Genomic DNA, 15,314 nt, shown 5'->3' with positions numbered 1-15,314 from the left:
TCACTCAGTGTGTAGGCACAAAGTTAGCCATGGATTAGACTAAGAACTTTTCTTTGAGGAATGAAAATACAGGGGAGAGAAATACAAGAGTGTGTAAAGGCCTGCCAGGAACCATCACCGTATTCAGGGAAGCAGTAGAGGTCACAGAAGACTGAGGGAATGGGGTTTAGAGAGTCCTTCCCTTCTGCCCACTTCCCTCCCTCCCTCTATTTGAAGAGTTGGGTAACAGCAGTAACAAACGGAGCCTGCATGGTTCTTACAGTGGCTACCTCTGTGTTGAAGGAGCATTGACTCTAATAGGAAGTGTGTAGGTTCCGTGAAGCAGGTGTGGTACAGTGACATCTAATACATGTGTGTTTTCAAGTGTTTGCTTCCCCCCAGCTCCTTTCTAACTGTCCTGTATCGTTACATGAATGCAAACGCTGGTGCTGAGTTTTGAATCCTTCTCTCCCCTTCTCTTCACAGCCTATATCAAAGGTGGGTGGATCCTTAGGAAAGCCTGGAAGATTTACAATAAGTGCTATGTGGACATCAACGCCCTTCAGGAGCTGTATCAGAAGAAGCTAGCAGAAGAGCCCTTATCTTCTGATGCCGCAAACGATAATCACGTAGTGGCTGAAGGGGTGACTGAGGAGTCCCTAAACAGACTGAAAGGTGCTGTCAGCTTTGGATATGGCCTTTTTCACCTTTGCATATCCATGGTGCCCCCAAACCTGCTCAAAATCATCAACCTGCTGGGGTTTCCTGGAGACCGCCTACAGGGCCTTTCTTCACTGACGTATGCAAGCGAAAGTAAGGACATGAAGGCCCCTTTAGCTACGTGAGTAGCTATATTGCAATGCTTTGGTAGATAATATAGTATTGAAAGTAAGTAAACAGCAGTGAGAACTTTAAAAGAAACTTCAGGAAAATGCTTGTTGGTTGATAAGGATGCTGTTCCTGTCAGGCATTGTCAAGGAGCGTATTCTGTGCTGCTGGTGACATAATCATGTTAGCCGGAGAGCTGGGACGCTAAGTCCCCGGAATCCTGTATTTGTTATTTCCTTATCTTTGTGTGTGCATGCATGTTTATGCACACATATGTGTGTGTTTGTATATGGGGGTACACATGCACAGTACATGGAGACCAAAGAGCAACCGTGGGTGTCATTCTCAGAGACAGCGTCTGTCACTGGCTTAGAACTGACCAGGTAGTCTAGGCTGACTATGCCAAGGATGCTCCTGCCTGCACCTCCCAGCACTGAAACTGCAAGCATGTGCTGGCTACCCGGTCCATATTTCTGTGGTTCTGGGGACTGAGCTTAGGTTCGCATTCTTGGGAGGCGAGCACTTTGCCAACAAAGCTATTTCACTTGCAAGTGTAGTTGCTTCTTTTTCCTCTTTGGGGTCCCACCACCCAGCTCCCAAATAACCACATGGAAACTTATTATTACTTATGAATGCCCAGCCTTAACTTGGCTTGTTTCTAGCTAGCTTTTCTGAACTTAAATTATCCTGCCTCCAGGCTTTTACCTTTCTCTGTTTTCTATACCTTTGCTTATTCTTACTCCGTGGCTGGCTGTGTGGCTGGGTTGCTGGCCCCTGGCATCTTCCTCTCTTTCTTTTCTTGCTCTTCTCTTCCTTTCTTCTCTCTGACCAGCAGCCCCTTGTGTCCCTGCTCCTGCCTTGCTATTGGCCGTTTAGCTCTTTATTAGGCCAATCAGGCGTCTTAGGCAGGCACAGTAACACAGCTTCACAAGGAAACAAATGCATAGAGGAACGCAGCACATTTTGCATCATTCAGCAGGTGTTCTACAGCATAAAGATATGTAACACATCTTCAACCATGGCCACAACCGGCCAGCCAAGCTCAGGCTTTTAAATGTCCAGTCCTTTCATGAGGCGTTTTGTGCCTTTACGACGGTCTCTCAGTTGCACACTTCTGGTTTTACTTGAATTTATAAGATCTAATTTTGTGTGCTTCTGAGACTTTTGTCCTTACAAAGAATATAGGTGTTGTTGGGCAATCTTCCTGGATGATTCCAGCCATATTAAAATGAAAATTACTAAAATGTTAAAAAAAGGATATGATTTTAAAATATCTTCATGGGTGGAGAGGTGATGGCTCAGCACTTGTTGCTTTTACAGAGGAGTCCAGGTTTTGTTCTCAGCACCCACAGGGCAGCTCACAACCTCTGTGATTCCAGGACCAGGGGATCTGATGCCCTCTCCTGGCCTCTTTGGGTACTACATACATATGATGCACTTACCATGCACACAGGCAAAACACACCCATATACATAAAAAGAAACAAATCTTTAAAATCTCAATCTGGAAAATAACCTCTCTCCTCAGTCTGAGCTGCTCAACAGGTCCTGGGTCCTGTTTCTCTGATGTGACACCATCTTGGCAAAAATTTCTCCCTCCTCTGCGATGTCATTCGTACAAGACCTCAGTGAGATGCAGTTCTACACGTTAGCAATGGAGGGGTGAAAGCTATGTAAAAATCATGAAAATAGCTTTGGCCCCGCCTGTCCCAGCACTAGATTGTACAGACAGTGGCCTTTTACTAAGAGTACTATTAGTGGGTTGGTAACTTGTGAACATGTCTTGCTTACGGCTTAGTATTGTTTTGTGTTTATCTCTGAAAAGGGATTAGAATTAATTCGGCAAATTAATATGTTCTCCAAGAGGGGCTTAGATTTACCAGTGCACTAGCTGTGACATTCACGTGAAAATATTTGATGTGCTGGTTAAATGCTTGTATATGTTCATCAAAGCAGGTCTCAGTGATTTCACTCTCTGTGTGCCTAGTTTAGCTAACTAACTTGAACTTGGAGAATTTTAAACAATTTATATTTTTATATTGTTTAACATCTTCAAAGGCTGGGAAAGGGGCCTTTGATTTGTTCTTCTCAGTTGTTTTAATGCTTATTTAGGATCTGTGGTAGTGGATTGTACATTTGGGTCTAGAGCCTGTGACTTGGACCAGGTATATCTGATATGTAGGAGCCTTTGCTATATAAAACAGGCTGGTCTGGAACACACGGAATTCTGCCTGCCTCTGCCTCCCGAGTGCTGGGATTAAAGGTGTGCACCACCACAGCTGGCCTGTACCCTGACTTTTATGAACACACAGTTTTACTTCTACACACTATAAAAGCTTTTATTACAAAGAGACGATAAATTGGTGGTGACTGTCTCCAGTTTGTGCACAGCACAGTGAGGTACAATCCAGGTGCTTCCGTTAGTCACGACGCATCTGGAAGCTTCGAGGAGCCAGGTGCATCTGCTGTTTTTCTCCTTTTGTCAAATGTATAGGGGACTACTGATTGACATCTCATGCTAAAGTAGCCATTTTCCAGATACTGGCGAAAGTAAAAATGGGGAAGCATTTTGATTATACTTTTTGGAATGTCACTTAGCAAGATTTCATTGGGAAAGTCCACCTTGGAAGAGCACATGCTGGCTTTTATTTTGAGAACAGAAAGCATCTCAGGGAACCCTTCTCACCACCTCTCTCTCCCTGCCTCCCTGCAGATTAGCTCTGTTGTGGTACCACACGGTGGTCCGCCCATTCTTTGCCTTGGATGGCAGTGACAGCAAAGCCGGCCTGGATGAAGCTAAGGAGATTCTTCTCAAAAAGGAAGCTGCGTATCCCAACTCCTCCCTCTTCATGTTTTTCAAGGGGCGGATCCAGCGACTAGAGGTAGGCACTTTTCCCAGCCTCCTCAGTGCGCTGCTGGCTAGCACGCCTCTAGCGTGCCAGACACCACTGGAGCCTGGGTTATTAGTCAGTTACCTTCTTTTCAGAGGGCGGGACAGAGCTTCGGGAGAGTCTTCCGGAATGAGAACGATTGGCATATTTAAGTTTAAGGAACAAGGGTAGTATGAAATTATTTAGGTGAAAGACACAAAATAGAACCTTTTCCTCCTCTGAGTTAGGAATGATCTTAGCTAATGGTTGATTTATGCAAGTAAATCATCAGCTTAGAAACGAATGTTGCTTTTTCCATGTGTTCATCTGCTCAGTTTCCTTATGTATGTGCCAAGTGCTTTCCTAAGACGGTCCAGTCCCCTCGTCAAAGCCAGCCCGAGAATAGACACAAAACTGTCACCTTCAGGTCACAGAAAAGGGAAACAGGGATCCAAGAGGACTTCTGATAACTCCATGTGATTTCCTGTACATGACCATGCCCTGGCTGCGTAGGCCCGCTTCTCTGTATCTCTCGTATTGTTCAGGAGCGTGCGGGTTTGGGGGAAAACGAAGAGGCTGCAGACGTGAATGAAGGTGGCTGCTCTCGCTGCGGGAACCACCCATTTTCTTAACAATATTTGTCAATAAACCAACTGTAACACTCTCTGCTCCCCAGCCAGGTGCCCCTCCATCTGTCAGAAGTCGGCCCCAACCAACACCAGGAGGATGGTGGGGGATTTCTGCTGGGCATTGATTTCTGAGCATGAGGCAGGTTTGGTTTTCCTCCTTTCTCTTCTCTTATTTAGGGTTGGTTCTGGCAGTGTATAGTGTCATGCAGAAAGCATCCAGAATCCTCCCTTCTCTTACAGTGGCTCACACAATGGCTCTTAAACCTGAACACTATAAAACAGCCCTCTAACCCTGGCTTTCACTGAAGATACTGGGCTTTGCAGTTTTGTTATTTTATCGTGTGCGTGTGCGTGTGTGTGTGTGTGTGTGTGTGTGTGTGCGTGCGTGCGTGCGTGTGTGTGTGTGTGTGTGCGTGTGCGTGTGCGTGTGCGTGTGTGTGCGCGCGTGTGCGCGCGCATGCGCATACTTGTGTTTACATGCACACGTGCATGATGGAGGGCACATGTGCTGTGACATGGGTGAGGAAGTCAGAGGACATTCTAGAATCAGTTCTCTCCTCCTACTTTTATGTGGTTTCTGGAGCTCAGTCTCAGGTCACGAGACCTGAATGGCAGGTGCCTCTCTCTGCCCGCTGAGACCACCTCCAGGCCCCAGACTTTGTCTTCCTGTTTGGCTCTGCTGCTGTGAGAAATCTTGAAGCAGCACAGGGATTGCATCCAGGGCCTTGCACATGCTAAGCGAGTCAGCCCCAGCTCACTCTGTAAGTTTAATTCTCCGAGCCCTGCTCTAGATAAAATGCTTTAGGGATTGCCACGTAGCTAGCCCAGGTCGTCTTGGAAATCACTGCACAGCCCAGGCTGGTCCTCAGTTCACTTTCGTCTTCTTGCCTTGGCTCCCTAAGTGTTGGGATCATAGACCATCGACGTGCCATTGTGCCCAGATTTGAGATTATATCCATAATTTATTTGGAAGCACAGTAGACATACCCACACACTTAAGCATGTAGCCAAGGTAGTTTTCATCTCAGTATCTAGAAACATTTTGTTTGTGCTCAAGCTTGTGAGCTTGGGGTTAGAGTTCTCCTTCTTTCTCTTGCTCTTAAAACGCAGTTCTGACTTGTGATGGTTTGGATATGAATGGCCCCATAGACTCATATGTTTTAATATGTGGTCCCAGTTATGAAAACTGTTTGGAAAGAATTAGGAGGTATGTCACTGGCGGCAAGTTGTGAGATTTCGAGACTGGTGCCGTTCCCAGTTAGCACTCTGCCCAAGATGTGTGCTCCCAGCTGTCCCTGCTGCCGTGCCCGCGCTCTGCCCGCGCTCTGCCACCATGGACTCCAGCCCTCTGAAGTCATTAGCTCGGCTAAGTACTTACTTTTGTAGGTTGGCTTGGTCTCGGGGTTTTGTTACAGAAATAGAAAAGTAACTAAGACGTGACCCATCTCCTGTGCATTCAGGACTGTTTGCTAGTGTTCTTTTCCTTTAAATCGGGGACGTGAACCTACCTGTAGGGAGAGAGTTCCAGTTCCTCTGTTCCCTTCAGTTTGTGCATGAAAAAATAAGATTGAAAAAGGAAATAGAAAATTTTAAGTCATGTATTTTCAAGTATAATTTTTTGAGATGAAAGCCATGTGCAAGATGAGTTCCTGTGGGTGTGTGTGCTTCTCTGAATTGAACCTCAGGCCTCCCACATGCTGCAAGGACTCTGTCGTGGGCTGTTTCCAGCCTGACACCTTTGAGTAGCTTGGATTATCACAGCACAGGCTGAACATTCCTAACTTCAAAATCCAAAATCTAAACATCGCAAAACTTGATAGTTCTGAGTGTCATCATGAGACTATAAACAGAGAACACCGCGCCTGACCCCATGTGGTGGGTCACATTGGAACCCAGGTACACTGTAATGATATATAACCATCTTCAGGGGGCTGGTGAGATCGCACTGTTTCTGCAGAGGACCTGAGTTAGTCCCTGCATGGAGGGCAGACTTACAGCCTCTGTAACTCCAGCTCTAGCTGTGACAACCCCTTCTGGCTTCCTCAGACACCCTCACACATGCATCCATATGAATAAAAAATCTTAAAGGTCTTAATTATTAGTACAGTTAGTCTGTGAATATCATTATGGTACAAGTGAAACAGAAATAAACTTTGTATCTGGATGTGGGTCCTATCTCCACTATACCCTTTGTACATATATGCAGACATGTACACATGTGAAACAGGAAGCTGAGATTGCAGGCAGGCCAGCACTCCCAGCATGCCCTGGACATCTGTGCTCAGCACTCCCAGCATGCCCTGGACATCTGTGCTCTGTCCCTGAGATACAAGGGCAGCTGCTTTACCTATTGTGTCTAGAGCTGGAAGACGACTCAGTTTGAAGTTTCCCATTAATTTCCATTCAGTTAAACCCGCAGTAGTAAGTATTAAGACCATTAAGATACAATGAGTATTTTCTCGATTGTTTTTTAGATTTTTAATGTTGTGTGTGTGCATGTGCATGCACAAGAGTGCTGGTGCCCATGGAAGCTAGAGGCCTGAGAGCTCCTGGGGCCACCATTCCAGGTGTACTGAGCCGCCTGACGGGGCTGGCATTGAACTTGTGCCCTCTGAGAGCTTTAAGCCCTGAGCCAGCTCCAGCCCTGTGCTTATTTTTAAAGTATTAGGTACAGTCTACATTTTAATAAAGTATATTTGTGATTATCTAGTCTTTTTTTCCCTTTAAACAATACCAATTTGAACATTTTTCCTCTTGTTCGATATTAACAATCAGTTTTGTATGTTACACACATGTATGTATTTGGTTCTGTGTGTGCTTTCATACTTTGTCTTCATAGTGTCTGTGCTATGGTGACTTTTTCATACTTATCTCTAAATAAATGCCCAACTATTCGTGTGCCATAAGTAGCTTTCTTTAAGTTTAAGAAGGTACCCTATAAAGAGTAGCTGTCATGCTAACATTGCACCGGCTCTTACCTTGAAAGCATCCCTGGAACTCTTGCTCACACTTGTGAAAGTCGTGTGTTTAGTGTTGAAAGTAGAAGTTCTGTGAAGCACTATTGATAAAAGCTCAGAGAGAGAAATTGGAGCTCAACCTAAAGACCCGAGCAGTAAAGCAGCCAGCCACTGACTCTTACCTGACCTCAGTCTGAAGTGGCGACCCTGCCTCCAGGAATCTCAGAATGAGACTGTGTTTGATAGCCGTTTCCTCCCATTTTATCATCCTTTCTAGGGCTGGGATTAAAGATATGCACCACAGTGATTAAAGGCAAGCACCGCTCAGTTTCTATGGCAAACTAGGGTGGTCACTGGGATTAAAGGTGTGTGTCACACTGCCCAGTCTATAAGGCTGACCAGTGGGGCTGTTTTACCCTCAGATCTTCAGGCAAGCTTTATTTATTAAAATACAATTGAAATGCCATTACAGTCCTGGTCCTGCCCAGGGTTGACCTGCTGCGCAGATTAGTTAAGCCATCAAGAGGAGTCCTTGCATGTTGGGAAGGGAAGCTCGTGTCCCTGGAAGGTCTGTTCCAGGATCCCCTGAAGAGGCAAAATCAGTGAGTGCTCAAGTCCTTTCTATAAAACATGTTTGCGTAGTCTCCATACATTTTAGTCTCTAGCGTATCTACAGTTCACCATGAGACACAGCGCAGTGTGAAGCTAACTAAATGGCTGTTTCACTGTTTTGTTTAAGGGGAAAGTGTGGGCAGGTACAAATTAAAATATGTAAATCTGAGTTTGAATCTGCAGGTAGGGGACCCGCAGTGCAGAGCCTGTGAATACAGTCTGTGTTGAGATTTTGATGTGCTATTAAAAAGAGTTTCATCTCTTCAGAGATAATCTTTGCTTCAAAGATGTGATAGTAAAGAATTGAATGAACTAAATGAAATGAATGAGACAAAATGCAAATGCATTTAAATGAAGCTCTGTGCTGTGACCAGGAGACCCAGGATGAGAGCACAGGAGAACCCCCTAAACTGTGCCTAGCAGGCCCTCACTGTAGCATGAGGACAGTGGAAGCTTCTAGGGCCAAACAGTCATATGGGAGACGTTTCAGTGAGCTTTGTCTCCTTCTTTAGACATATTCGTGTTTAGTGTGTGTGTGTGTGTGTGTGTGTGTGTGTGTGTGTTGCCTGCATGTGTCTGAGCACCTCATGCATGGTCAGAAGGCCAGAAGAGGACTTCAGAACCCTTGCAACCAGAGTTCCAGATGGTGTGAGCAGCCATGTGGGAGCTGGGAAGCAGGGTCCTTTGGAAAAGCCTCCAATGCGGAGCCATCTCTCCAGCCCCATAGACTTTATCTTTTGTGTCTGCACATGTATGTGTCACATACATATATGACCTACATGTAAACAGAATGTCAGTCTGTTTGGATTGTCAGTGAGCATCCTATGTTCAGGCTGCTTCTGACCATCACGCATTGAGTCAGGCAGTTCATGTTTCAGTAGAGATGGTGTCTGCTGCCAATTGAAATGGCCAGAACATCAGGGAGTTCACAACTCTCTGTAACTCCAGCTCCAGGGGATTCTGTGTCCTCATCTGGCCTTCACAGACATTGTGTGTGTGTGTGTGTGTGTGTGTATACGCAATGAATGAACACAGATGATCAAACATTTGAAATGATGAGATAGACGTATAGATGTGACCCTGCTTCTGGAACCTTCCTGTGCAGTTGTGAGGACAGTGTTGGAATCAGCTTGTTGGTTGGTTTCTTGTAAGAGACAATGGCCTGCCAGAGCCCTTCCTGCCGAGCAAGGCACACGAGGGGCACCATCCCTCCGTGCTGTCTCCTGTGATTGCTGACCTTTACTTCATGGCACCTGGTGTCGCAGTCCTTCCTGGAGGGTCAGGGCCCTGTTCACATGTGGTCTCTGAAGCTCTGCATAAAAGGATCTCTTCATACACTGACCACCTCCTGTGATCCCTGCGGTTTCTGCCCATTATGGCAGGTGTCCTCAGCCAGGAGCATATCCTAATTGGCTGCAGTTGTCAACTTGATGTGGCCTAGAAGGAAAACCTCCATTGAGGAATTCCCAAGATCGGATTGGCCTGTGTCCATATCTGGGGGTGGGGAGGGAGCCTCGATTGTTCACTGACGTGGGAAGGCCCAGCCCACCAGGAGTGGCACAGTCCCTGAGAAGGTGGTTCTGGACTGGATGGTAAGGCTAGTTAAGTGTGAGCCTGCCAGTCAGCCATGGTTGAACTTCAAGTTCCTGCTCAGGTTTCTGTCCTAACTCTCCTTACTGATGGACTGTGATCTGCAAGTGTAAGTCAAATAACCCCCGTCCTCCCGGGCTGCTTTCGGTCAGAGTGCTTTATCACAGCCGCCGAAACCGGGGCATGAAGGGACTTTTAAAGCTGGCTGCAATGCTTTCACGCCACACTTTGTTTAATTTACATTGGTCGTCCCGGAGATGACAGCCCTGTGCTGTTGTTTAGCCTGCTCCCTCCTGATTGTGTCAGGGATCCTGTGGTGACTCATTCATCAAGTAGAGAAGAAAGGAGACCTGCAGAGGTTGTGGGAGCAGGGGCCAGGGCTCTAGAGGGACCACACTCTGCGTGGTCTGTGAACTCCATCATCAGAACCGCTTGTTGAGGGGTAACCTGTGCCTCGTGTATGAACTGCACGCCTCGTGTGTGCACCGCATGCCTCGTGTGTGATGGAATGTTACTATTTGTAGAATCGGAGGCAATGCAGGAAGAAAGTGAATTCCCTCAAGTCTGATTAATTGTTGTCTTCTTTCCCTCCAGCCCACACACGCTTCTCAGTTACCTTAAAGACCCATCCAAAAAAAAAAAAAAAACAGGGTTGCCATTTATTCTTAGAAGTTCAGGAACCATTACTGATTTTATCTGGTGTGGGGGAGATTGGAAGCTGCATCTGTCCTTGCATCCCAGTTAGATGAAGCCATATTGTATGGTATGATGAAAGTGAACTCACTGACATGAGAAGATAATAGCAACCCATGTACAGGCTGGTTTGTGTATTAACTGGACACAAGCTAGAGACGTCAGAGAAAGGAGCCTCAGCTGAGGAAATGCCTCCCTGAGACCCAGCTGTGAGACATTTTCTCAATTAGTGATCATTGATGGAGGGCCCAGCTCATGGTGGGTGGTGCCATCCCTGGGCTGGTGTCCTGGTTTCTATAAGAAAAGAGGTTGAGCAAGTCAGTAAGCAGCGCCCCTCCATGGCCTCTGCATCAGCTCCTCTCTAGGATGCTGCCCTGTTTGAGCTCCTGTCCTGACGTCCTTCAGTGATGAACAGGAATGTTGCCATGTGGGCCTAAGAAACCCTTTCCTCCCCAACTTGCTCTTTGGTCACAGTGACAGAAACGCTAACTGTGACACCCTTGTTGTTTGTAAACGGAACCCTGCATGTGCCCTCGTCACCCTGGCTGGACGAGCTGCAGTGTTGGTTCCCATCTCTGGGCTCCTGAGTGTGCTCGAGAGGATGAGCTTCCTGTTCACTGTACCCACTGTAGGCCTGGAGAGGCGGCCACATGCATGCCCTTGACCGCCATCTTGCTGCATAACCGTCTAAGTGCCGAGTCACATGTAAGCTGGAACCCCATGCAATTTTGTGATCGTTTTATGTGGAATCGCCAGAACAGGCAAATGCATAGAGACAGACAGTACACAGTTATTCTTTGACAGCAATATCCCACCTCTGGTGTGTGTGTGTGTGTGTGTGTGTGTGTGTGTGTGTGTGTGTGTGTGTGTGTGTGCGCGCGCGCGCGCGCATGTGTGTGTTACCAGGGAATGTATGCACACATGTGTACACGTGTATATGGGGGCCAGAGGTTGGTGTTGGCTGTTTTCCTCGATTACCACCTTATGTTTTGAAACAGGGCCTCTCGCTGAGCCTGAAGCTCAAAGACTGAACGAGGCTTGCTGGTCAGTGAGCCTCCAGGATCCTCTGGTCTCTACCTTCCCTGCACTTGGAGTCTAGGCTTGGGCAACCATACCCAGCTTTCCCCAGGTGCTGAGACTGAACTCAGACCCTTCTGGTTATGTGACAAGCACTTCATTGACTCAGCTAAGTTCCCAAGTCCCCTCCCTGACCCTGTGGTTGTATTTCCACTTCTCAGCGGTTTAAAGATAGTACGTAGAAGGTCGCAGACAAGCCATCGCAGGGCAGGCACATGGTAGAAGATCCGGTACTGTCGGGGTGGCGGTGCTCTTTGAGTTGCCCAAACCCCTGTCAAGCTTCTAGTGCAGCCACTTCCAGAGCTGCAGCTTGGGTACCTGGGATGTTGCTCAGCGGTGGGGTACTTGCCTGGCCTGTGTGCAAGGCCCTGGGCTCCATCCCCTCCAGTGTACAAACAAACCAGCAATGCCCTGGCAGAGGTGGGCAAGATGACCTAATCTTAAGGGACCCAGAATAGCCATAACAGTCCGGAAAAAGAAAGCAAAGTTGGAAAGCGTACAGCAGAGTACTCTAGATGGTGCGGCACTGGCAAAAGAATAAGCATAAGGATCAGTGATAAAGAAGCCCCCATTTATGGTCATTCGACTCTCAACAAGGGCACCAAGACCAATCAGCCCCCCCCCCCCCCCGAATGTCTTCAGCGAACAATGCCGGAACAACGAAGTACCGAAGCACACACATGAAAGAATCTCACTTGACTGCTGTTTCGCCATGACATTCCCTCGCAGCCAGGTAGGAGCTGTGACCATAGAACCTAGAATGAGAGAGCTCTTAGCTAGCAGCTTATATAGGACCTGGAGAATACAGAGACGGAAGAAAAAACAGGTGGCTTGGCCACATCATAGTGAACACTGGTGTTACAGTGACTGAGAACCTGAAGTGACAGTCTCGACTTGGAAAAGGACTTTGTGAATCATGTCTTTAAAGAAAGACCAGTGTCCTGAAACAGTATTCGAGTGTAGCAATAAAAAGAAAAATTACCCAGTTTGAAGTTACTACATAACTCAGCAGTGCTTGGAATACACCTGAGAGGTTGCCAGTGGTGGCCTTCAGCCAAGCCTCCATGTTGGCCCACTGATGGCCCATAGTAGATGCCAGTCATTTGTCACTATGCCAAGGGCTGATAAGCTTATGAAAAGATACCTGGTGGTGAAAGTCATTTAAAGTGACATTCCAGTGACAGGTGGAACGTCACAGCCACATGGCTACGTGTGACAGCCAGAAGCAAATGTTCCCGTGACTGGGGATGCCAGCGCCCTCGTTCTTGCTGATGGGAAGGTAAAGTGAGGCACACTTCAGCATGGCCTCAAGGTGCTAAGCATCCACTCACTAGCCGAGTCAGCAGTTCTTGGAGTGATATACCCAGGAGAAATGAAAATATCGATTTCCCAGTGTTTATTGTTCATGATAGTAAAAAGTAAAGCAAAGCCAGTGTCTGTCGGCAGGTAGAAGAACAAACGGTGTGTGGTATATCCATGTAGTGGCTATAACCCATCATCTAAAAGGAAGGAAGTCCGAGCCCGCACCTGCCACCAGCCATACATGCTAGAAGAGAGCTAGACATGGGCCCCGCGCAATTAAGTCTCGGACCGGACAAAAGTGTAGAGAGAGAATAGGCAGTGGTTTGCTTAGATGTGGAGGAAGCCTGTCGAGGAGATGGAGTTACTGACAACCAAGGCTTGTTTGACGATGGGAGAATGGTTGTACCTGTGAATATGCGAGGTCCTTTGCCAGACACCCTAGGACATCTCCCAGAGTGCCTCACTTGTAGGGACCTCTGTGAGGCTACATTCTTGATTATGGCTTCCGTCTGTTTCTTTCATGCACGTCTCTCTTCTTGTTCTGTTTTTTCTACCTGCACTTGACTCTCAGTCTTTCTGAGCACCATGACTGAGTTCATAAACTAGTATATTCACTATTCCTTTGTTTCCTGAGGAAATTCTTGACATTGTTCTGTTATTTTTAATTCTTTCATGTCTTCTTTTTCATGAACACTTTTCAGTGTTCTGCTTTTTTCTCCCATACAAATTCCTTTTCTACATCATGTTGAAAACATCCTGGTGTAGTGGAGAAAATGTGGATTGGGAGCATCTCCACGGGGACTGGGGGCTGGGGTGGTGCGGTTTAGTGGTGTGGTGTCTGGCTAGAATGCACAAGGCTCTGGCTTCAGCATCTAATGCTCTTCCACTTTTGGGCCTTGTCTAGATTTTTAAAAAAGTATTGTTACTGTTGTTGCTTGAGAGACAAAATGTGTGTGTGTGTGTGTGTGTGTGTGTGTGTGTGTCTGTGTCTGTGTCTGTGTCTGTGTCTCTGTGTCTGTGAGAGAGAGAGAGAGCACCTGCCATAGCGTGCCGGTGGAGGCCAGAGGATACCACTGTAGACTTGGTTCTTTCCTTCCACCATTATGTGGGATCAAACTGACGTCACCAGGCTTCAAGGCAAGTGCCCTTAGCTGCTGAGCCATCTCGCTGGCCTGGTCTCACTTTGTGACCCGTGTGCTGTCTACGTAAAGGGGGCAGTGTTGTCGCTCAGGCAAGCCAAAGCATCTGCACTCTTCAGCGTCCCTCCTACTTCAGCTGAGTTGTGAGTCCCAGGAAGAAGCAGTTCCTGTCACACACGTTCCCCAAATCACATGAGTCACTGTTGGGAGAACACGAGAATCCCGTAAGAGATGCCCACTTCAAGTCCGCTTCTGTTAGTGGAGGATCTGGTAACTTCGTTCCAAGGGTTCATCTCACCATGTACAGACTGCAGAACTGACTGCTATAGCCATTCTCCAGACAGGTTCAGGTACCGAGAGCCTGTGACATCATAGGCCTGCTGAGGGGCTGAGGGATGTCACGAAAAATAGGAAAAGCTCCTGTCTACTAGCAATATGAATATGTGGCAGGCTCAGCCAGACAGAAAGTCAGAGACAGAGATGAGTGGATGGGCGTGATTATGGGGGATGGGTGAGACTAGGGCAGGATTTGGGGGAGGTTGGGCCCTGGGGATGGGAGCTGGAGACTGAAGTCAGTGACGTTGCCAGTTTCAGTGACCTCAGCAAAGCCTTCCTGTGGCCCCACTGCCACACTGAGAGTGCTCGCATCTGTCCGGGCACGGGGGAGACAGATTGGCACCAGCTGAAGCAGGGTCACCCACAGGCGGATTTTACACCTGCTGGTCAGCCTCTGACGGTGCTTTAGCATCCCCGTTCCCAGCGTTCCGCTTCACTCGAGAGTGCGGCAGGATGCAGAAGCCCTAAGAGGCAGCTGAGACCCTGCTGCGCATCCCATGCTGCAGACAACAGTGCTGTCTGTCACTGTGTGGCTGGAGATGCACGTCTCACGACCCGTCACTTATAGTAGGCTTCGGTCTCCTGTCACAAGCACTTGGTGACTCCAGACCGTCCCTGTAGCATAGACCTCTGTCATTTCCTAACCTGCTGTCCCTGTGTGATCAGCGTTAGCAGCACAGGTGTCCCCGCTCTGTGGCACAAACAGCGGCAGCCACATCTCTTTATATCTGCCCAGCCTCTTCCATGACTTAACCGTTTGTGTTGGGTAGTGACTTCCGGATGTAGAATTTCTGAGGAACAGGCTGTTCTCTGTCTCCTCTGTGACTACAGCAGTTTCCTACTGACCCCTCCGCACCTTTCTTGCCTTATAGTCTGTTCTTAACACGCCTGCCTCTATGACCCATATGAAACACTCGATGTTTAAAACCTAGATTCTGGGCCAGGAATCAGCTGGTGACATCTCTGCTCAGAAGACTTGATTTGGTTCCCAGAGCTCACGTCCATGACTCATAGCTGTGCTTCCAGCACCGGCAGATCCATGCCTTCTCTGGTTTCTGCACACACCTGCACACACCATACACAGGCACAAGTACGTACATATACTTACACAAAAGTCAGAGCCAGGCATGGTGGCTGGCCTGTGACTCACTTTGTAGGACAGCCTGGCCTTGAACTGACAGAGATCCACCTGTCTATACCTCCCAAGAGCTGGGGTTTAAGGTGGTCACCAAACCAAGCTGAATTTTTAAATGCTATATTGTAAACTTTAGGGCTTATTGAAAAAAAAGCTACTCATCATTCA

General features: G+C 47.5%; 1 protein-coding gene across 1 annotated transcript in view; it reads left to right on the top strand.

Annotated features, from left to right (window-relative positions):
• Positions 1 to 15,314, top strand: part of Ttc39c (tetratricopeptide repeat domain 39C) — a 96,458-nt gene that overhangs the window by 58,650 nt on the left and 22,494 nt on the right. Inside the window, exons 5-6 of the mRNA XM_075969273.1 lie at positions 466 to 820; positions 3,520 to 3,688. Coding sequence (XP_075825388.1) covers positions 466 to 820; positions 3,520 to 3,688 — 524 coding nt within the window. The remainder of the gene's footprint in view (positions 1 to 465; positions 821 to 3,519; positions 3,689 to 15,314) is intronic.

Source organism: Microtus pennsylvanicus, chromosome 4 (assembly GCF_037038515.1).
Source record: "Microtus pennsylvanicus isolate mMicPen1 chromosome 4, mMicPen1.hap1, whole genome shotgun sequence".
NCBI lineage: Eukaryota > Metazoa > Chordata > Mammalia > Rodentia > Cricetidae > Microtus > Microtus pennsylvanicus.
The sequence above is the reverse complement of the archived record's forward strand: the minus strand, read 5'-3'. Positions and strand labels throughout refer to the sequence as shown.